Source organism: Motacilla alba, chromosome 4 (genome assembly GCF_015832195.1).
Source record: "Motacilla alba alba isolate MOTALB_02 chromosome 4, Motacilla_alba_V1.0_pri, whole genome shotgun sequence".
Lineage (NCBI taxonomy): Eukaryota > Metazoa > Chordata > Aves > Passeriformes > Motacillidae > Motacilla > Motacilla alba.
Window position 1 is genome coordinate 44,102,748 of NC_052019.1, and position 24,154 is coordinate 44,126,901.

General features: G+C 43.1%; 1 protein-coding gene across 9 annotated transcripts in view; it reads right to left on the minus strand.

Moving 5' to 3' along the window:
- Nucleotides 1–1,777: 1,777 nt before the first annotated feature.
- EPHA5 (EPH receptor A5) overlaps nt 1,778–24,154 on the minus strand; it is a 192,224-nt gene continuing 169,847 nt past the window's right edge. For 5 of the 9 annotated variants that reach the window (XM_038136670.1, XM_038136663.1, XM_038136669.1 and 2 more), the window contains 6 exons: nt 21,721–21,782; nt 20,710–20,919; nt 18,759–18,908; nt 14,140–14,333; nt 11,090–11,245; nt 1,778–2,840 (listed from right to left, as the gene is read on the minus strand). In XM_038136670.1, the coding sequence (XP_037992598.1) occupies nt 2,735–2,840; nt 11,090–11,245; nt 14,140–14,333; nt 18,759–18,908; nt 20,710–20,919; nt 21,721–21,782 (878 nt within the window). In that variant the 3' untranslated portion in view covers nt 1,778–2,734. Of the gene's footprint in view, nt 2,841–4,816; nt 7,454–11,085; nt 11,246–14,139; nt 14,334–18,758; nt 18,909–20,709; nt 20,920–21,720; nt 21,783–24,154 lie in introns of those variants that run through there. The other 4 variants (XM_038136672.1, XM_038136665.1, XM_038136667.1 and 1 more) reach the window with 4 other exon arrangements.

The following is a 24,154-nucleotide window of genomic DNA, read 5'->3' on the forward strand; positions in this document are numbered from 1 at the left end:
GGTGCCCAATTTACAAATGCAGTCTGGCTTAAGAGCAGTTTTGTTTTCCACTGGTTTGTCATTTTGAACGTTACTCCAGAATCTGGTAGGTATTCCAGCAATACAAGTGATGAAAAGAGGATTTTGCTTTTAAGAGCCCAGGAAAAAAAAAAAGGACCAAGTTCAATTCCTCCCACAGAGCCAACAGGACAGGAATGAGTGGAGAAGATGGGCAGAAAGTGCTACATATTTGCACACAGCATATTTGCACAATGCCGCCAATGGATGCAGGCAAACGAACGATTCCTCCTGATGAAACGAGCTGTTTCTGTCTTCCTACATGTATTTTCCCAAGTGTTGCAGACAGGGAGGCACAAATAATCTCAAGAGTCTTGACTCTTCTGCTGACAGCTCTAATAATCTTATTTATTATATGACAAATCTCTTTTCTGCGACGAAATTGTTATGTCTTGATACCCTCTTCCTCTTTTGTGGTCTGGTGGCTGCCAAAATGAAACAATGGGATGAGAAATGACACTATCAAGATTTGTTAGACCTCACTGTGGCTCTTTTCCCTCCTATTTCTCCTGATTCCTGAGGAACTCAGCAATTGCAGAGGCGGAGGGGGCCATTTCAGGACAGGAAAATATTGCCTGAAGAAGCCCTGCTGTAAGCCAACAAAGCCCTGCTGCTAAGGAAAAAAACCACTCAACTTCTTCCCCTTAGGTGCTTCCCATCTTTAAAAAAACATTTTGTGTATCAAATCTCATCCAAAGGCTGGGGGAAATGAAAGAAAGACTTTGAAACAGCTTCAGGTGCCTTGCAACACCTGTTTCTGCAGGACATGAAGGACACAGGCCTCCTTTTGGCTGTTTGAGCTCTTTGGGTTTGGCTCTGCAGCATTGGGGATGAAGGGACTGGGACTCTATATATACAGCAACTCTATATATTGATGTTATTGCTAAGGAAGGATGCCACAAGATGCTGTCCAAACTCTAAGGAAGCAATACATTTACAGAAACAACAAACCCTTGCAATCCACTGAGCTGTTTTAAAATCTTTATAAAAATCTTCACAAAATAAAAGCCCAACCTATGAATACCAAATTAACTGTGCTGTTTAATCCTATCTACAATAAAAACAGGAGGACAACCCCAAAATATTTCTTGGTGTGATTCCCAGGGGACTGGGTTGCCCTCAGGTCCCTCTGAAAGTACCAGCCATGGGCTTTAATGGATATGCGTTGAGCCCCAGCTACATCCAAGTCCTGATCCAGCTGTGCCAACCCCAGACGAATGGCATCTCCTTGCCCTGAGGATGCCATTGCTGTGAACATGTTGGGCTACTCTGCTCTTCCCTCCTCTCTATGCTCTGTCACGAAGTGGCCAGGTCCACAGCAAACCTAGAATGCTGAGAGACAGCTTAGGACAGTACAGTTCCAAAAATAATCCCACTCCCACCACTGTGGGAGAAATATTACTAAATCTCCACACTGGATGCCACAGGCTCATTTCCAAACTGTGCCCCAGGACTTAACCAACATCATCAGAAAAGGAAAAACAAAATTCCTTCCTTCCAGCTAAAACCACCTCATGCTTTCTCTCCTGGGCCCCGGGAACAGAGGCAATGGCTGCACTGGGTGACAGCTACTGGACTGAAGCACCTGTGCAGAGGCGATCCCCTGCCACCTTTGGCCAGGAGACAGAAAAATCGATGCCACGTTGTTGCTGGAGGCCATCAAGAACCAGATGTTTTATTTCTCTTCTTCTGGATGTCCTCAACTCATGGTGCAAAGGAAGAGGGAGGGAACATCTTTTATTTGAGCAACTTCCTTCTACCTCATATACATAATGAAAACTCCTGAAGGCTTTTTGTGTTGATCAAACCAAACCACAGCAAAAATACAAAGCACAGAGGTAACACAAAAGGGAGACTGAGTAAAAGAGGGAGGAAAGAAGGAACAAACCAAGGAAAGAGCCCCAATCTTGTACCTGATGCGTAGCAAACTGTACAGTATATACATCTTCAACATGTATTATCCTCCCCAAAGAGCAAATAAAAAGAACTTGGTAACACAGAAGGAGGAAAACAAAATATACACCCTGTATTGTATTTGCCATGGAGCAAGCGACATGTTTATATGCTAGTCTTCTCTATAACTTAATGCTGTGTAACAGCATTTTTTTCATTTTCTTTAAATTTACAAAACAAAATATCTATCGAGAAATAATCTAATCATATTGCTCTTCAATACACTTCTGTAGACAAGTAGGACTCGAAGTTATACTTCAGCAAACTGCAGCTATTGGGAGTCCATGAACGACCACAAAAATCTGCCATTCAAGTCAGTCCTTGGAAGCATTACCATGTGCTGCTGTAATTCAGTATATAAAGGTGCTATATATATATATATATATATGTACCTCCCATGTACAGACAACACGTGGTGGAAGGCTTGTCATCACCGCTGGAGCTTAAGAGACTGGTTAACCTCATGTACAGCAGATTTGTTTCCACGTTCCATGCATCTTACATTGACTTCATGAAAATAAGGACACAAATAGGAAGAAAAGCAAAACTTTAGTCAAACACTGCTTTAGAAATGCTGCAGCAGAGGCCAATGTCCTTCAGTTATAGAAATCACTGAATGTCCCTTTTTATCTTTTCTTGGTTTTTTTTTAGTCAAAATAAATCTCAGGGCTAGAGTACAAAGTGCAGGACCGACCCACTTGAGGAAGCAACTTTAAAAACCGTGTTACAACGGCACCATCCCATTCACCAACTGGACCTTCATCTCTTGAAGGCTGTTCATTATCTTCTTCTGGTGACCAACAAGTGTCACTCCCAGACGCCTCAAATCCCTGTGGGAGAAAGCAGACGTTGGTTCCATGGACCTCTTAGGCACACGTCGCCGCGCACACCACGCGCCGCAAGCGCTGCTGCCGCTGCCAGCGCCTACCTGTTATCACTGGCAGCTCCCAGAGCCAAGTTTAGTTGGCAGGTTTTATTTTCCCCATTTGTAAATTTTTTTTTCTTTTTTTTTCGTTTTTTTGGCTGACAGCACTTCAGAGAGGTGATGTGATTTGAATGAGATCACCTCGCTGGCCAAGGAGAAAGGCCAGACAGCAAAGTGTCAGCATCATCTTTGGCCAAGGATTCTGCTAGGCGTGAAAAGTCCTATTTCCAACAGGAAAGCCATGTAAGAAAGCCCATGTTGCTGTTTCCTCTTCTCATGGGAGAGGCTGGCATTTGATCTTGGATATGAGCAGTGAGAAGTGAGGACAATCCATGCTTTCTTCCTCTTCAGATGAGGGAAAGCCAAAGAAACACAAATGGCAAAAGCCTCGAGCATGGCCACCATCCTGATGACTCCTTAAAATCAACAAGAATTAGCAAAGCAGCTCCCCTTTGCGTCTTTGCAAATCTTCCCATAAACCCACATTTGGTTTTGCTTTGGAGAGGTGAATTCTAGATGCCAAGGGCATTTGTGTTGATTCTGCCTACTGGGCTACCACTACAGGAAAGCTGTAAAATGAGACAGTTTTAATGTAAAATGCAGGATCAGGAGGAAAGATTGTTTGTCATCAACTCCACCCTCCAAAATTCAGGTGTATAGATGAAGGTAATTGCTTTCATGTGATTCACATGAATGGCATTAAGAGGCACCTCCAGGCTATACAATTCATCCCATCTAAAGACAGGAGTGGGACAAATCATCTCCTGGAGATGGCACAGCAGGACCTTGGTTTATCAATGACACCTCTAAGCCAGATAAGGCCATCAGTTATGGCAGAGTGTAACTGTAGAAAATTCTTATAGAAAAGTGTTAACAAAGAAATTGTACAAATAAAAGCTCAGCAGAAACATCAAGACAGTTGCATATATGTTTCCAGCCCAAAACACAGAAGCTGTTAGAGAAGCAGGTTGACTATAAGAGATGTGGTGTTTTGTCTGAAGACTTCCACTGATAAAAAAATATCAGTCCCTCACTTTCTACCACCAGACTGGAGTGAATTAAGGATGTTTCTAAGTTGTGCCGTACGGTCCTGATACACTTGTGAATCCTCAAGCTGCTGATACCCTGTCTGCAACTCCTTTAGGAGAAAGTTCTCCACCAAAAGCCACTGAGATGTGGCCTTGATCACGCAGCTGCTTTTTGGAAACCACGCTGCTGCATTCATGCAAAGGCTGGAAATCCCCAGCAACACCTGGGAGCCCAACCATCACCTGAGACATAACTGCAAACCTGGCCCACAGTTCACAGCAGGGCTGTGTGCTGGACTGCAGGAGAGTACTTGCAAGGAGCACCAAAACATTTTCACACGAGCTACCCATGAAGGTGGGCCTCTCTCAGCAGCTTCACATTCTGGACAGAAAATCCTGTGCAAGTAACAACCAATTATCCATGTTCACAAATTACACAGATGAGTGCTGCTTTGAATAAAAAGCAGTCTTGAGTGAAGGCTAATACATTAACACATAAACTAGTTGAAGCCAAAAGCTACATCTGTACTTCTCCAAGGACTGTCATGTTTTCTGCCTTTTGATTTGGAAAATACCAAGTTTTTTGCTTCAGGCTAAACACATAATTTCATTATTGTACTCTTTTTCAGCAATGCTTCTTGATGTTGTAAAGGGAAATCATAACGTAAGGGGCACAGAGCAAAGGAGGTCAATGAGACACATCAGCAGTGCTCCTTACCTGGCAGAGAAAAGGCTGCAGCACCTGCAAAAGGTGTCTACCTTCTCAGGGGGACATGCTTTCATTTCTGCCTCCACTGAATTGTGAAACTAGTTCAGCAACCCATCTTAATAATGAAGGAAAATGAAGTAATGCTATTGTTACATGCAATTTATTTTATGTACACAGCACAGTTGGAAGTTCACACCAGAGATCAAAAAAAAAACCAAAAAAACAAACCAAAACAAAACAAAAACCAAACCAACCCCCGAAACCAACACAGTATAGGACCTGATTTTTAAAAGAGACAACATCCATCTTCCCCCTGCTGAGTCCTGCTCTGCTGGCACTTTTTGAAAAATCATCTTTTTTTTTTTTTTTTTCTGGGTATCTAAAGTGCAAGCTGAGCTCTTTTGAAAATCCAGTACCATGTATTTCACAGATGTATAATTTCTGACACTCTCGCATGTTATGCTGGAAGAAAACAGCCTCAAACTCGGAGAAAAGCATGCATGTCTTGGCCTTTCACACACAGCCCCATCAGTCCAATAAACCCCCCACCCAGTTCCCTACACAGCCTTTTTTCCTCCCCATATAGTATCCCCTTAACTCAATATCCTTGAGGAGCGTCTCATTGATTTACAAGAGGGAAAGAAGAAAAAAGAGTTTCTGGTTTCAGTACATTAACCAATACATTAACTGCTCACCAGGGGATTCAGTCTCTCTTTTTTCTTTTTTTTTTTTTGAATATCAAATCCTCTCAAATGTGAAGCCACCAGCCAAAAGCATGGGGGACTCCTTAGAGAGGGAAAAAACACTACTGTGGGGTCTTGCACCTCAGCAAAGATGAGCCAGAAGACACAGCTCCTGAACCAGATGCTTGCCAAGTATAAAAATCAGCAGGTTTATTCAAAAGCCACCTTGCACATATCAAGGACAACGACAAAACCTTCTAAAAACTTCCTAGAGAATGTAGGAACTTTAATTTTGATGTTTCAAGCATGACTTACAGCACATTGCATGCTCCCATGCATCCAGTGCTAAAGGACTTAAAGTGGTATAAGGCAGAAGACAATTTTGAACAGAACGGGGTGCACAAACGAGCTGGTCTGGGGACAAAAATTCCCCAACAACTTCTGTGCCGAAGTGCTGCAAAAACAACTGCCTTTAAGCTCCAGTCCAGAGCTGCTTGGCTCCTGTTACTGCAGCCAAATGGAAATTTCACTGGGCTCAGCTCTGCAGAGGTGATGTGTGCAGACACCCACAGGGGCTTTACAATAAAAATATGCATTCCCTGCAGGAAAAGGCACAACTGAGACCCGCGGGCACCTGCGATCAGGATCCAGGCTGCTCCTTGCTGTGGAAGTGACCTGACCCCTGGTGTTGGGTTTTGTGTGTGCCTCTGCAGTGGAGATCCGTGCACCCATGTGCTGGGCGGTCTCCCTGCTTCAAAATACTTGGCCTCCCCAGCCATGAGACAACTTTTATTCTTATTTTCGGGAGGAAGTTTATCTTTTCACTTCTTTCATTCATGTAGGAATGGAAATTAAAGCAGGCAGGAATTTGAATCACTTGTCAACAAGGTATTAAAAGGCTTACCTAAGCTGACCAAAAAAGCCAAGGAAATAAAGGGGAAAATTGGTGTCAGCTCACCCCAAGCAGCCTGTACACAGCTGCATGCATGCTGCTCTCTTACCACTGCCAGCTGGAACATGCCAGTGACAACATGGTCTCCCCTTCCCTGCAATAGCCTCCACTTGCAAGGGTTGAATTCACAGTCTCCATGTTGTAAGAAATAGGTTTAAAACATTTTATTTACAAATAGAACTACTTATACACCATGGACCAGTTTGCCAAACACAGTGTAGACTAGGACTGGATTGCCACATAAAATACAACCCCCTCACCAGCCGGTTTACTCATGCAAGCAAAAGGGCCACAGTCCTGAAAGACCTCCGAGGTCAGCAGCCGTCAGCCTACCACAGGTATTTCGTATTTCATCTCCCATGCAGGGCAGATCTCACCACTCTTCTGCACGTGGTGTAGCTACAGCTGCCCATGCAGATTGGGACTACTCATGGAGTTAGTTAGTTGTCAGTTTGAATGAGGGGAAACAAGAAGAACCTCAAAGACCTTCAGACGATGCTAAAGAGAGAGGAATCCGCTTGCTAGGGACATTTGCATGAAATGAGGACTTAAAAAAAATTGTTTTAAGAGTTCATCTGCTCTTACTCATAATTCCCATTCCACTTGATTACAAGATGAGAATTTGTTCAGAAGCAGACACAGCATCAAAATCCCAGGACTGAGATTTCAGGTTAAGAATAAGCATCTAGAGCAGGTGAACTCTTAAATGTTCTTCATCCAGTATAACTTTCAATAAATAATTTATTTTATTTTAGAAGAAAAATATATACAATGCAAAGCAACACAACACATATTATTACAAATATTCAGAGCTCTTCATCTAATAACAAACAACAGGGTGTCCTGAGATTCAGTGAGTACAGATCTTTCAAAAGGTGAAAATATGTAGTCCACATGGTTAGTAAGTGGTCCAGTCAAGGGTCAGACTGAAACTCATGTCATGGATCTATCTATTGTTGAGTATTGTCCTGGTAAAGTTATTCTTGCAGTGGATTGAAAGAGCTCCAGACACACTCAAAGTCACTAGGTGGTCCACAAGTTTAAAGAGCAGGTCTGGTCCACTGGAAAGGTTCCCTTCAAGTCTGATATCCAGTTGGAAAGAGAGGGTGGAGGGTGAGGCTCCACTTTTCACAAGGTGATTCATCCCTTTGCAAGAATTAGAGCTAAATGTAGAAATCACTCTTTGTTTGAACACATACATTTTCAGGTCTTTAAGTAGGCAGAGCTTAGGACTTGGGGTGATATCCATTAATCTTAGATTTTTAATATTTTGCTTTCAGAAATTTGTCACTAATACTACTATTTTCTGGAATAAATGCATCAAACCATCAGTTTGAAAGAATCAGAATGGTAATCAGGATTTTGCTTCTCATGCCAGGGGAGGGAGGTTTAAAAAAAAAAAGAAAAAAGCAAAAAAAAAAAGCTGAACATCAACCATCTCAACCAGGTCCTGTAAAGAAGCCACAAGCTGGGCACCCACAATTACCAGTCTAGTCAGTGTCATGGCCAACTCCTCCTACAGCACTAGTAGATTTTTTTCAGTAGATTTTAGAAATTCTTTACATTTATCATTTTTGTCCTGCTTTTTCTGGCAGCAGTTATCCACCTAATTTCTACATCTGTCTCCTGCACGGTTTGAATTTGGCAAAGATCATTTTGGATGGTATTTGAAGGCAACCTCTTAAATTGCAAAGACTGATTTACTGATGTCATTTGGGGAAAGCAAGCTACTTTCAGATGTTCAGATCATCTTTTCACCCGATCCCCCCAAGTCCCAGCTCTGGAATATACAGAACAGTTGCCTCTATTAAAAATGACAAGGAACATTTAACCTGAATTCTCCTTTGTAGAGTACAAAATGTTTTGTTGCTCCCTTTTACAGGGAGAAAAAAATATTAAAACTTCCAGAAAACCAACCCCTCTCAGTATATCAACCTCTAAAGAACTTTGCTTGTTCTGGTGTTTATTTTATGGAGAACCCATGAGAGTCTCAGCTGAGCCCACCAGGAGCCATTTTTCTCCCTTACTTTATTTTTTAAGGGCAGTCTGCCAGTTTACTTCAGGCTGAATTCAGGACTTCATTACAAGACACTTTTCCTCTTAAGCTACTGTGATGGTTTCTCTTTTTGCAACAGCTGAGAATATGCTGTTTTTTTCTTTTTTTTTACTGTTTCTGAGAGGGATGAGAGAAGTTTTGATTGGGATGGGTACTTGGCCTTTGGATTAATCTTCCACAGGTTTTCCAACAACAAACCTGAGTGGGTTCAAGCCTTTTTGCCCAGCCATCTCTGCAATGCAAAGGTGTGTGGGCTGACAGAGAAGAACCAAGCAGGTATCTCTGCAAGAATCTCTGTCCATGGGCAGCTGGGGTGGGGAGGAGGAATTTATTTGCTGACATGCATAACTAGCTGGAATAGGTTTCAACATTTTATCAGCTTCAACTGAAATGGAAGATGGGTCCATGAAATCCCTCCTTCCAGCTTAAAAGAAAACAAACCCATAAGCTCCCCCAGGCTGGCAGGCATCAGCTCCTTTGCACTGCTCTGCTGCTCTAAAAGCCCAGAAGGAAGCTGAAGCTGAGTAGCTCAGACATGCTGTCTCCACTGGGACCAGTGGGATGACATTTGTGCCATAGAGGACATCCTGGGACCTGGTGAGGGGGCCTTTGAGGAGGTTTGCAGCTGGTGAGAGTCAGAGCATCTCTGGCAGCTATCAATTTCACACCAACTCGCCTTTCTGGCTAGAACTGTTGCAGGTAATGGGTTTCTTGGTTCATTGCCAATTAGAAAAAACATTTAAAATCACTTTTTGCATCACCTGAAAAGATTTTGGGGGACATTTTTTAAATTTCTGGAATACTAAAAAGTAAACATAGGGAAATAGTTAAATTTTAAAGTCAAATTAAGGATCTTACTTCATAATCTGAAATGTTGCACGTTAGGAATTTGAAGGTCAGGAATACTTTTGTCAGCAGCATGGCATGCTAAGACAGTGTAGGAGGGATAGCAAGATTGCTTTAAGTTACACAAGTAAGGAAACTTCTAATTTGCCGTTGAAAACACCCACTAATTTGGGTTTCAAGTCAACATTTTCTGTGACCCAAACAAATCATTTTACTTCTGACCATTTCATGTAGAGCTCTTGAAACTGCAGAAAATTCTAAAGAGGAACAAGGTAGAAGCCTAATTTTCTTTTTTGACATGACTAATTAAGCCAAACAGCAATAAATCTGTGATGGATTTTAGACAACCTGCATTTTCTACCAGAAGTTGCTCTGGTTGTCAGATTGGGGTGGTACTGTGGAGGGGAATGCTCCAATGTTTTCCTTTTCTCATGAATTACTGCTTCATCCTCTCCCCCTTCTTCCCACTCAGCCTCTGGCTAGCTATTTCTGCTGTGTGGACTCTGACCAGCCTGGGGATGGATGCCCTCTTCCTTGGTCCATGTTTGCAGATCATCAGTCTAAACTGTGGAATCCTCAAAAGCCCAAATGACGTGACACATAATTGCAGGACAAGGCTGGGAAACAACATGTAAGGGTCTCAGGAGCTGTAAAGAGGATCCAGGTAAGAATCCATGCACCCTGATTTCCCAGACAGTTGCTGGAGAGGACTTCATCCCTAGCTCAGGGTTTTCATGTGAATGGCTGAAAAAAGACTGGATGAGTCCAGGGGCAAATATTGATGGTGTGAGTGGAGCAGATAAAATCAGAGTGAGAGCAGATAGGCTCCTGCATTCCCTCTGTGTATGTAATGGAAAACTGAACTCCATGGAGATGTCACTGACCTGCATCACACTCCTGTGCTGTATGGTGAGCTCCACAGCAAGCACTGTGGCAGACAGGAGGAAATGCTGCAGCTCCGTGGGGTAGGGGGATTTTTCTTGGTTTATTCTTAATCCTCAGAAGCAATTCTGTATGTGCAGTGGCAATCTGCATGTGGTCAGAGGAGACACAACCTTCTCCAAAGCAGCACAGTACAATTCTTCCCAGTCTGCCTTAATGCCTGCAGTGAGCTAAGCTCGAATTAACCCAGCTAGAGCGGCAGGCTTTGAGGGGAGTTTGAGACAGCGCAGGCAGCAGCAGCAAAGTACTGACACAATTACACAAGCAAGGCAGGCAATTAAAGGTGCAGCACAGCAAATTAGCAGCCCTGAGGCATTTACCAAGTCATTTGAAGGCTGTTGCCTCAACTGCAGTCACACCCACGTGCAAAAGCCACCGGCACATTCAGAAGGAAGGGTCTCGTTCAGGAAGCCTGTCCTCTAGAGCTGTGGGTTGCTGATGCTCTTGCGCTGGCATCAGCTCTTACCTATTCCTGTTTATGCTGAGTACCATTTCCACACCTTACTGGGCTTCACTGTTCACTTGCTTATATCCAGATCAGCCATGAAACCAGCTCATCTGCTGTGAAGCCAGGGTGTCTCAGCAGGGACCTATACATTTACTAGTAGGGTTGAGGGTTTATTTTGTTGGTAATCCCAAATAATCAACTGCTATTGTGTTAAGAGGATGGGCTGGCAATTGCAGAAAGTCATGCATTAATTTCTGTGAGTAAAGGAGACAAAATACTGGCTGCCAATGTAGTAATTGTAAATTTTAGTCTTGCCTCCACTTGTTATCAATAGAGATCCTGTAAGGGAAACTGCTGACTGCAAACACTGGATAACGTTTTCCCTTTCTGCAGCCTCATCCTTACATATTCTTGAATGATTTGTCTTTCTCCTCCCTCCTCCCGTTGCAATTCCAAGAAATGAGGTGAAAATGATCTGGATACTACTCACTCTAGGGTCACCTGAGCCACTGCATCCATTGAACTGTATCCATTCTCCATGAAGATCTCTGTGTATCGGCCCATTTTGATGGCTTCCAGCCACTCACCCACGGACCTGTAGGCACCACTCCCGACTGGACTGTGCTCTACCAACAGATTTGACACTCTAAAGGTAAGCAAAAACAAAGAAGCAAACAGAATCAGTATTGAGAGATACACAACATGACTCAAGTTGCTTGCATTTTTTTATGGTAAAGATGATTCTTTTGTTCCATTTTTAGTGATTGCTGCAGTCTAAATCCTCCTAGCAGGCTTGATATGAAATGTATCAAACACAGCACTTCACCTGCAACCTCAACTATTCTTGAGTTAACTCCTGCCATTTCCAGTCCTCACCACGAGCAGAAAGAGAAGGACAGGAGTGGCATCCACCCCAGTTACCTCCTGGCCACAAGTAGGCTTCCCCAGTCACTCCTAATTCAAAGTCTTTGCTTTGATGACTCCTGCTTTGCTCTCTTCCTCCACCTTTAAAGCTCCTAATTAACTTAAGACAGCGCAGAGCCTGGAAGCTGAAACCCAAATTACATTTCCCAGCAGCAGCCATCAATGGCAGGCAGCTGTTCCCAGTCCAGGGAGCATTAAACAGTCCAGGGGCTGCTCCTGCAGAGTCACGGGAAGGGGGGCTTCAGATGCCGACAGCATCCAACGAGCCTGCAGGGAGCAGCAATGCTCCAGCCCTGCAAACAGAGGCACACTCCTGCTCCCACACCCTCACTCCAGAGCCTGCCAGGCAACTGCTCCCTGCTCAGCTATGCCACGCACGGAAGAAGCAATTCAGGCAAATAATAACCCTTCACCACAGCTGGAGCACTGATACAGTACCTGGCACAAGCAGGGTCCACCACCCCACTAATGATGTGCAGAGAGCAAAGAGGGCTTGTCCAAGGTCAGCCAGGAAAGAAACCAGATGTGTTCCCTACTTTGTAAAAGGGGACACACAGCTAACACAAGCCCTGTGCAAAGATTTTTACCCACAGGTAAAAAAAAACATTTTCCAGGTCAGCCTCTGATGGTGGCTATTATACTTAAAATACTTTCAACTGGAAGGAGAGCTGGGATATTATATTATTATAGCACTTCAGGAATCTTCATATATTTTATGAGCACATTAGTATTATTTGTTTATTTAATAGCAATGCTGAAGGGTCTAATAAAATGTGAATACTTGCAGTACCAAGAACATAATGGCTTCCCATAACATTTTATACACATGAGAAATTCAAAACTCCTAAGTAATCATAATGAGAAGTGGATTTTCATCACTAATGTCAGGAGGTACCTAGTGATATCATAGCACACGCTGTAATGTAGAGAGTGACTTCCTCCCTTATTTGCATTAATGAGAATTTCCATAAAGAACACATTACATATATAAAAAAAATCCTTTACAGCTGCTCTATATTGAAATTATGATTCATTTGGAATTACTATGGTCTGGGCACAGCAATCTATGAGAATAGAAACACAGCCCCAAAGCCTGACTGTTTAGGTGCTTCATCCTTATCAAAAATATCCACAGCAGCTCTGAAAAGGAGAGGTTTGGAATTGCATGGACCCATTCATGGAATAAAACATCAGCAAAGTGCTTAGCAGCTCAAAGAAATGGTTTCCTGCCTATTTTCCTCATCTGTCATAACAGTTTGGTATAAAAGAGTGCAGGAAACACCATGCAACAGGCCTGGAAAATAACTGTTCTGAGTTGAAAATAAAAGAGAAACCTCACATATTTCATGCTGTCATAAACCTTTTCTGGCAGGTTTGCTGGCACTGACATTACATCTAATTGCTAATAAGAATAATTAATTTCTTCTTCAGATGGTAAATGGCACATGTAAAATAGCCTGAGGAACCAGATCTAGCTTGTATATAAAAATTAACAGAAATTTCAGGTTCTTCTCTTTCAGTGCATGAAATGCCATGCACAGGGACATGCCACCAGAGGAATGCCCAGTTGCAGCACAGGAGATGTGCCACATGCAGCTGTGCGAGGCTCATTTGGAAGGTGTGGGGACAAATGACTACAAGCTCACAGCAGTGTATCTCTTTTGGCCCATACCACCAGTCTAACCTAATCTTATCTCCCTCATTCCTGTTTAAAGAAAACAACATATCTTTTTTTGTCCCTCCTCTGAGGATAAACTTTCCTGAAGGGCCTTTTCCATGGTTAATCTGAGGAACTCCACTGCCACCAGTGAAACAGCAATAATATACATATATACATACATATACATATAACTTCTTTATGACCTTGCAAGGGACTGCGTGATTAGCAACACTGATGAAGTAAATATGTGCTTGCAGTGAAAATAGAAAAAGCCTCTCCAAGACTATTTAGCTCTTTCTCCCCAAGTGCAGCTGTATTTCTTGCTTGTGTTTACCTTACTTGTAGCTGTGTAGTTATTCAGATTCATGTTTAAATACAAACTGGCTGTTCTATTCACTTCATGTGGTTTTAACAAAGGGTTTGTGTACAATACTTTGGTAACCAGAGACCTCCTCTTCCAATTACCACGACTCTCACGACTTGTAGTGGTGGCTAGCATGCCTGGGAATAGTTGTGAAGGATGTACCTGGAATCCACAAGCTTTTGCACACCCTGAGAGCTTCCCCAAGAGGCAGTCTTTGTTTGTATTACCAAGGTAAAGTCAACAGGCAGATAATTGGAGCAGTATTTACTATCTACCTTGTGCACTCAAGTCTTGCCTTCTCTAACCTTGCAACAGAGCACAGGTAGTTTTGTCACAGACAAAGTACTGCCGAAACTCTTGTTTCTGAAAGACAGACCATGGTAATTTTCTTTGTGGTAGCAGCACTGCATTTGGAGTGAGTGCCAACTGCAACAGAAAAAGTTGATATGAGTCAACTCCCCTGGACATAACAAAGCTGAAGGAACATTCCCCCAAGAACACTCGGGCTTAATAATCAGCAAGAATCCAGCCCTAGGGTGGGTGTTCAGACAAGGAGCTTGCTCTGAGAAATGGTTCTGGGCTGAGTCTGTACCTGCTTGATGCATTAACCAACGTCTTCAAGCTGCTGGGGTTACGGATGAGCTTGTCCAACATGCTGACAATCTCGTCAAACTTGGGCCTGCTGTTGCGGTCTTTCTGCCAGCAGTCCAGCATTAGTTGGTAGAGAGCAGCAGGGCAGTCCATGGGACTTGGCAGGCGATAGCCTTCCTCCACAGCTTTAATCACCTACAGGACACAAAACACAAGGCTTTTCTTCCCCTCATCTTTTTCCCAAATGCAAACTGACTTTAACATAGAACTTTGGGATCAGCAATATTGTCACAAATCTTTCATATTTTCCATGAGATGTGTTGAATAATTTTATTTTTAGTCATTGCAAAGTGAATGTAGATAGCCAAAGCACTGCTGCAACCGAGAGGCCAGATTGCCTGGTTGCACTTGTTCAAAGCTCAGTTGTGGTCTCTATGTTATATACCAGGAAACTCCTGGAGCCTATACTACATCCATGAAAAAAGCCTACAGGGCTTTCTGGCATCTTCTTGGAGTGCAGTGATTTTGTTTATTCAGATGTTGGCTTCTTTTTAAATGAAAAGGCATGTGCTAGACCACAAATTTGTATTACAGTAATAAAAGTCTGACTGTATTTCAAAAGAGACTTTGAATGCTAATTGATGGATGGATTCAAGGCAGAGGCAGAACAACCATCTCATATATCATTCAATACTGTCTGGGTCTAGTAGTTTCTTAGTGTGGCCACATTTCTGCCAGGAATTTAAAATGTCAGCCCAAGAGTATGTAAATTAAAACCAGGGGAGTTGTTGCACTGATTTCAAATACAAACCATCGAGGGTTTTCTTTTTAAAACAAGTGATATGCATGTGTGGTGCCTGCCCTCTTGAAAGGCAGAAATGAAAAAATGAGGGCAGAATCGAAGAAGGCAACTTGTTTTCCCCAGTTTGGGGCAGATCTGTGGCAGGGCTTTAAGCCCAGCAGTTCCCATTTTTTGAACCACTATAATTTTCAGGAGAATGCAGCTTGTGTTTCAAGCCACAAGGCTCTGTGTCTGTGCCAAGGGAGTCAGGGCAGCCCATCTTCACACCCTCCACTCCCCCAAGATTCTTTGATGAAAAAGAGCTGGAAGCAGGTATTTGCTATGACCACATGAAAACCACACATGCTTCACTATCCACTCCAAAGACTACCTTAAATGCCATTCACTCATTTCACAATTTGAAAACATCCTGTGTTGAAAAAGAAGGCTCTATAATTAGCATGGAGATTGCTGTCTTGGTCTTTAGTGGCTAGATGAGTAGTACAGGATGAGCTGTGTCAGGCTAGCACTGCATTTCAGAAGGCTTCAAAATTCAAAATAGAATGGTTTTAAATTGTCCTCCATCACAGAGGACACTTTTGCTAAGTGTAAGAGTTGCAGGAATGAGCCAGGCTGACTGAGCAGCAGTAGTGGGAACCTCAAACTCTCTGAGGATGTACACAGCAGAGAAGCAGTTAGGTGAGGTTTTACCATCTCCTCCAAGGGTAAAAAGCACAGCAGAAGATCTGGGCCACAACATGTGCAGTCCTTTTGTGCCCATCTGAGATTTCATCTTTTGGTGGAGCAGTTGCACCACTCTCCACCCAACCTGAACTTGGAAGGCAATTTCTTCTATGGCCTGGCTGTTGCTCCCAGCTCCACCACACTGTGCTATTTATACTCTCTGTTCTTCACACCATGCTTTTCAGCTGGTCCCTGATTCCAAAGTTGCAGCTGCCCTATAAAGAAAAAGCTTCAGTGTGGCACAGCCATGAGAATGTTATTTGCTGTGTCCACCTCTGTATTTATAACAATAATGGGTCGTCCTCCAACTGTAGCAAAAAGAAAATAGTAGCAAGACAGGGAGCAGACCATCTGGCACCAGATCAGAATATCTGAACTATATCTGCAGTGGGGTTATGTGTGCTGGATATTCCTGGCAGTAACATCACAATCAATAGCGTTAACTCAATTTACAGGATGTCATCCGTCCTGGTGATATGCAAGAAGCTAGGATGCTGAAATACACTCTTGCATCTGAAGGTGCCTTCAGGCATCTAGCAGTAAGAGGAGCAAAAAAACTAAAACAACAAAGACTGAGTCACTTGCAGCCACCAGAGTGATTAGAAAATAAGAAAACTGGACATTTGCTGCTCCATTCATTGGTGTGTACTGTGAGACTTGTAGATTTAGAATTTGCACCTAAGGAGGCACTTTTGTCTCTCTTCCTCCTCTGTTCAACACTGTTCAGACTGGGGTGACTGAACTTGATGTTTAGGAGAGGACAATTTGGTATACCCTATTCCAGTAAAGCAAAGCAACATTCAGTGGTGTTTTCATAGATTCACCAGTCTGAACACTAAAATTCAACCATCATGATTATTTAGCTTGTCAACCTGTGCAACACAGGCCACAATATTCCTCTCAATAATTCCTGCATAAAAAGCCTTATCTTGTGGTCAAGCCAAAGCATATTTTTAGAGGGCCATCCAGAAACCAGCATGACTTTAAAATGTGATTTGTAGCCTTAAAACATTTTCTGCCCTATTGCACTTCACCTCCTTTAAAGCAAGCCATCTGTAACAGGGTGAGAATAATTTTGCTCATCATCAGCTGTGCTTGAAAACTATGTGCTTTAATTACAAGCCATACAACAAGAAACTCTTGTGCAACAGAGTCCAAAATTTATGTGACCCCTTTTTTCTCTGCACAAAAGCCAATGTTGTATCTACCACCACTGACTCTTCAGTCAACACAAGCAGAGGAGGAAAGAAGAGGAGGCCTTCAGGAGCTGAAGGAGGAAGAATTGCCCAAGAAATACGCCACAGCACTGAATTAAGTTCCTATGCCACCACCATCTAGGCACTTACCACCTGCACAATGGGCAGAGGCAAGTAACAGAGGTTACACAAGCAAAGCCTAAGCAGGAACTGATGCTCATAAACATCTCATTAGTCCTTTGCTTTCTGCTTTCACTCCAGGCAAGTCTGTGCCCCACAGAACATGGAGGCATTTGGGCTTTTTGGAACAGTTCTGTAAAGTGTGGATGCTCACAGTGTTATGATTCAGACAAGGGAGTCCCCTGGCCACAGACCATTACCTCACTGGCACCAGCCTCAATCTTAGCCTGGCATTTACTGAACAACATCTGCGCTATGCCAGTACATCAGCATTAAAGACAGTTACAGTGCTCAGTGTGAACGAAAAAGCTTGGCTCTCAACTGCTGCATTCTCTGCACAGACTATGGAAGCAAGTCCCTGTATTTGATTAAGATGAATCCCTGTGTAGGTACATGCTGCTTTACTGAACTTCCTGCAAATCTGACAGCCTCAGCAATGCAGGAGCAGTGGGGCATTCATGCCAAACAGCGCGTTCAGGTCCCTGGCAGGAAGCATGGCGTGACCATCTCAAAGGTACCACTTGTTTCCATGCCTGGACTCAAAGTGAGATGAGACAGCAGCTCAGTGTGACAGGTAGTAACATCCACTGATGGCAAAGGCTTGCTAACAAAACTCAGGGAGAGCAGAATGCTCAGCCAGAGCCTTTGCTGCCAGTGAAATGGAAGAAAATTGCTGGAATAAGAAGGAACACGGCTCAAAAAAGCAGAGAGGACGAAACACCAAGTACTGTGACCAGAGGAAACCCATCCAGCAGTAAGATCTCCACAGGTAGCAGGGCTGCCCCACATGCCCTGTTGGTGAATCTGACCCCATGAGTAGCTGGTATTCTCACAGACCTTCACAAATCATAGTTCTCAGAGATGTGAAGAGGAAGGAGGGACCTAGAAAATCTGGCTACCCCAGGCTTAAATTTTTTTAGCCTTAGACAAGGATAGATGTTGATGGTGAGCTCAGGGTAGAATGCGGTAGGATCAAATGCTGCAGTAGGATCAAAAAGATCCTTACCCAGGCTGGGATTGGACCTGCAGTCAGGTGGGAGAGTGTATTCCCAGGTATCTCTCTGTTTGGAGCTGCTTCAGAGGCCTCGAGGTCAGAGACTCAAAGGGGCACTGGAACCCAGGAGCAAGGGGACACAACTGGAAGGGTACTGTACAAATGAATGAGAACTTGTGCAAGTACAGACTTACAAGATGTTCACAACTGAAGCAAAACTATTCTCTTGAGATCAGCAATGCAAGAACAACCAAGATTCTTGGTACTCTGTGGACTGCTGTCACTAGGTCAAATCACCCAGCTTTTCTGCCGGGAAACAAAGCCCTCACCACAACTCTCTTGAGTCTCTGCTTTATGTGGCTGCAGGGGTTTGAACACACAACTGAAATGCTGCCAGTTTATCAGCATCTATCCCCTGGCAGGCCTTTGTCATTAAGCAGAGGAGGGACAGGCTCCAGCTCTAATAGCATTAGTGAAGCTCCAGCGGTCTGCTGGGGGAACAGGCTTGTCTCTGTGCAGACACATTTCCCTCTGAGCACAGCTTGTTCTGGGTTGCTGCAAAAAAAAAGAGCATCAAAGGGGAGGATCATTTCTGTCTGGCATGGGGCAGCAAAGCCATTTTTACAGCAGCTCTCCTCCTCTAGTCCCCATTCTGCCTCTCTGACAGCAGAATGAATGCTGAGCCCTCAAAGTCCCATCACACAGCAGCTCTGGCACATGCTTACATCTTGGTTTGTCATTTCCCAGTAAGGCCTCTCGCCGTAGGACATCACCTCCCACATCACGATGCCGTAGCTCCAGACGTCGCTGGCAGATGTGAATTTGCGGAAGGCGATCGCTTCAGGTGCTGTCCATCGAATGGGGATCTTCCCTCCCTAAATGGAAAAGAAATGGAGAAAAACCCTAAAAAATAGATTGCAGAGGAGGGCAGAGAACATGTGAAAAAAGTCAAAACAGCTCTTCTCAGAGCACCAAGGGATGTTATTTTCTCTCTGGAAAGAGACATCGAATTTTAAAGTAAATCTGTTTGACAGCATGGGGCCCCTTTCCACATTATCTCAGCCCATAAGCATTTGTAGGCTGCCTACTAATTGGCTGTCCTGAAGGTTTGTTGTTTGAATGTTGTTTGAATGCTGGGACATGTATAGGATCAACATCTCAATTATGTTGCACGGATTGGTAAGGGAATACAGTTCCTCCATTTCTGAGAGCGAGCGGGGGAGGAACAGACAGTTCTGAGGCTGAGGAAGACTTTGATCTAACGAGGGCTTCATGCAAATTGCTGCGGAAGTAATTCCCTTTTTTTATTTTTTCTTTCTTTTTTTTTTTTTTTTTTTTTTTTTTAATGCAGTCCTGGTCCTGCAGAGAGATCTGTGTAGCAGGCACAGAAATCTGTGTGCGCAAAGACCAGCCGGCTTAGCCTCTGCTGTGGGACTCAAAATGATGCCACAGCTGTCAAATGTGCTTTGCTGTTTCCTTTTCTCCTTTCTATCACTTTAGAAATCAAACTTCAGATCAGGTCTGAGAAGGGAAAGGGGAGGGAAAGGAGAGTCTGGATTAAGGAATACTTTTCTCATTGGGTTTAAAGAGCTGTCTCTCTTGATTTATATTAAAAAATATTTTGCTGTGAAGTCCCTTCCTCTACGTGTTGAGCTAAATATTGGAAGGTCTCCCTGAATGCCCCCTAACAGTGTTTGTTATTGGAAAAAGACAGCATTTGGAACACATTTTCAAAGCAACTTTTAAAAAGTCTCTTCTTCCCATAATTACTTATTCACAAGCTCAGCAGCGCATGCCTTAAGTGAAGGGCCAGATTCTCAGCAGTGCCAATTAGCACCTGGCAGCACATGGGAGCCACAGCAGGGCTGGCCAAGAGCCCTTCAGCCTGCAGGGGAGTGCCAGTCCAGCTGTGCACTGTGTCCCATCATGGGGCCATGACTGACAAAAGCTGAAAGGCCTTTCTAAGACGTCCACAGGAACAGGGAACATGACTCAAAACAGCTCCCATCTCCCTCAAAACAATACCCTTGGAAAAACACAGTAATAAGACATGCCCAAGGAGTGCCAATCACTGCCATTAATATTGGAGGCTCTCTTCAAGTCTGTGCTGTTGAAGGTGGGTCCTGCCCACCCCCTCTCTTCAACGCCAGTGCCATGTGGGCAGAGCGCTGAGGTTGGAAAAGCTCTTTCTTGGGTCGGGAGAAATTACTCTCATCCAGGTAATGCTGAGGGCGATGTGCATTATTTACAGTGGGCATTCATTACACACTTAACAATGTTTTAAAAGGGTCAAATTGTTCAGAAGACCATGGCTTACATTACAGGATGGGTGCCAGAGCAAAGCAATTGCTTATTCTTCCCTTTGGTATTCACCAAAGAGGACAGAGTAGAGCTTGGAAGCACGGCAACTTTGCAAAGTTTGCTATTTGACTCCTGTACTCAAACTTCAGAGTTAATAATTAAGCTCTGTGTTATTTGGCCACCCCCACTATAAATTAAAGGCATTTGCAAAATTAATCTGGTGACAATTAACTGTTATCACCTGATCTAACCATCTTGCACAGTTTAGAGGCTCAAGATTTGTAGTAACTCTTTGCTAGAGAGCCTGAACACCAAAATGTGGCAAGAAGTGCGTTTCTGTTGAGCTCAATCAGTTTGGTATCCCCATTAACTGACCCTGGTTGTGTATGCTGCTTCAGGGTCATCTTCTAGGACTCTGGAGAGACCGAAGTCCGACACTTTGCAGACCAAGTTGCTGTTGATCAGGATATTCCTGGCGGCCAGATCTCTGTGCACGTAACCCATGTCAGACAGGTACTTCATTCCTGAGGCGATGCCTCGCAGCATCCCGACCAGCTGGATGACGGTGAACTGCCCATCATTCTTCTGCAAAAGGAAGGAGACATTTGATGAGCTGAGAGCCTCTGCACCCTCAGCATTGTATGTGCATGAATAAAAATGCAAAGGCAAGTCTCCAAGGAAGGAAACCAGGAAAATTAATAATTCATTCCTCTCATGCTCTGACCATGAAGCTTTTCTAAGTTTTGCTGTTTAGATTAAGATCTCTAGAGACAAAGCTAAGGAAAAGCAGTTCTTTTAACTTGAGATCAAGGAACGAGCTGCATCTACTGGTGACTGATAGAGAGACTGCGACCGGAGCAAACACGTATATAAGGTGTATAAGGGCACCAGGCTGGGCTGTTTCTCAGTCAGGCAACTGAATGGCACCAAGCTGCATGGAAATCCCACCTGCAGGTGTTCATGAGCACTTGAGGGGGTAGGGGCTCTTCTCCATGTTGCCACATTGCATTTCTAACCACTTCCCTCACTCTCCCTTCTCTAGCTCTTACATTTCATGGAAAAACTCTGACAAGTCTGGGCTTTGCCATGATGCAGTATGGGTCTGCTCCTGAATCACAACACATTTTGCAGGATAAGTTCATACCTTCCACTGCCTTTTAAAATAAACGTAACATCCTCCAATTTATTCTTACCTGTTTCTATCATTGCATGCCCCAGGTCCTTCATGATTCAGTGTAAATGCAGATCAAAGACACAACTGAGCTACTCCTGCCTCCAGACAGCACCAACACCCAAAAAACATTTTCACTGACATTAACCATCTACAAAGAACCCCAACCTTAACCAAGTCCCCAGGTCTCCCTAGAAAAAGGATCTAAGTAATACCTTTAAAAATGTATCCAGAGAGCCATTCTCCATGTATTCAGTCACTATCATTACTGGTTTGCCTAGAATAAAAAAGTGCACGAGTTTGTAAGGAATTTATCTAAAAAACATGAGCAATAAAAAAGTCTTTTAATAATGTCTCTGCATTGGGATATACAGCCATGCAACAGTCAATCTACACCAAGACACTGCTGTCCCAGCAGGATGACAAAAGTTGTTCCCAGAATACATAGAGAAGCAGGGAAATTGAGGAGGAGGGGATGAAAAACTAATTCCATATTATGGGTGGGGTACCAAGCCCTATACCCTTTAGATGATGATTGAGAAGGATGTTGCAAGCTGAACCCAGGCAGCCTTGTTCTTGTCTCTGCCAACAAGCTGAAAGCTTGCAGAGGCCAAACTGGACAAGTCTTTGGACCCTTCCCTCAGGCTTCAACCCTGAAGTAACCACAGGAGCGCAACAAGAGCAACAAGGATGTTCTGAAGCTTGGGCTTGGTAGCCACCAAAACCAAGACTAGGAAAGGATGGGATTGCATTCCTTGTAATTCAAGTAATTCCATGTGACTACCCTTGTAAACACATCTGGAAGTAAGAGAAGGAATATTTATATTGCAGAACAAAAGCTCATTTAGTGTGGAATGAGTGCAAGCGGAAATCAAAGTAAAAGTTCTTAACAAAAGACCTGGTGTCCTATTGTTGACAGGAATAATAATGTTTTTCCAAATCTGTTTGATTAATTTTCATGCCCGAGTCATTTTAATGGTAATTATATATAGTTTTTGCTCAGTTTTTAAATCTAATTTCTCGCTAGCTTGCCACAATGGCGTAGCAATAATTAATGTGGTGTGCTCCAGCCCTTGTAAATTCAATGAAATCTTATAAGAACATGTAAATTATTTTTTATTTAAATCAATTTCCATTAGCTAGCACGAAGCACAGACAAAAGAGAAGCTGTCAGTTATTTGTAAAGTGCATTATAAATGTCTTTTATAGAAATGATCAACGAGAGCTGCCGTGTGTCATAACATGCACATGAAGGTAAATACTAAAAATCAGCACATGTTCTGCCCTTTAGATAGATCTTAATTTTCCCATTTTTGATTTCCTTAACTATTTTGCCTAATTTACTGCTTAATTATGTACATAACAAAGGTAATTGTGAACTTGTCAATCAAAATACTCATTGCTGTGCAAACGTTACCTTTGCAGCATGAAGGACTTGTGTTGCTTCAATTTGTTTATGTTACTCTCACAGCTGCTGCCCAAGCTTGAAACTCACCCAAGATATTACTTTGATATGAGAAATGCACCTTGGGACCATGAAAAATATTGCTGAATCCCAAATGAAAGATGGGCCCCACCTTTAAGGATGACAGCCATCTGTCTATGCACAGCACAGGCTGAATGTAGGAGGGAGGAGAGATCTCAGAGGCCATTGCTATTGGATAGCAAACATGTCAGTGGCTTTGCAGAGAAGAAAACTCCAGGGATATCTCAAATGTTAATGTTTTGTTTTGCTTTTAAAAGCTAAACACCCAACTGTAGCATGGGGTCCTTTATCTCTGACACTTCAAGGCAGCGTTGCAGGGAGAATGGTGTCTTGTTATGCCACCACCCTGGGGGACCTCCTCCAGACTCCTGCCTTTGGATGCCATCAGAGAAAAAAACAGTAAGATTTCTGGCACTTATGTTTCATTATCTGACTGCTGCAGGTTGGCAGCAATCATGGAATAAATTAACCTCATCTCCAAGAGCATGGAAATAAGGACACAAATAGATAACTTTCAATAAAGTAAATTAAAAGTAAACATCAGCCCTTCCAAAGTGCTGGGCCAATTCTCTGTGTCACCAGGGCTTCCTCCTGCTGGCATTACATGGTCATAAAATATATGTGGATGGCACTCATGTCAGTGGTGTGCACGTTGCATCAGTGCAACCAAATGGGATGCAAATGAACTACCTTTGTAAAGCAGAAATAGCAAAGGGTTTGTCTGCAAGAGGACAATGAACATGATTAGTCCAAATTAACTAAGGTGTTCATTTGAACTATATTAGTTAAATACAATGATATTCTCATTCAGAATTAAAAATGGCCTAATTCAATTTAACCTGATTTACTTCCAAGGTAAATCATGATGCAGCGAAGACATCTTACCCTAAAGATCTGATTCTGCAAAAGGCCAATGACCAAGATACTAAAGGGTAAAAGAAGTTAAATTCTTAGAGATTCATAAAAGTTGCTTTGGTTCATGTAAAAGAAAAGGGAAAACCTATGAAGATGCTACAGATGTCTGCTGGAAAAAAAATTATGTGCAGCAAACAAATATTTACTGAGCTAATGAGAAGCTCTGGGTACATACTGAATCCAAACTCTAGTTGCTCCAAGTCCAATTTAGAAGCAGGGCTCCCTGTGTTTCCACAGCTTTTGGAGCA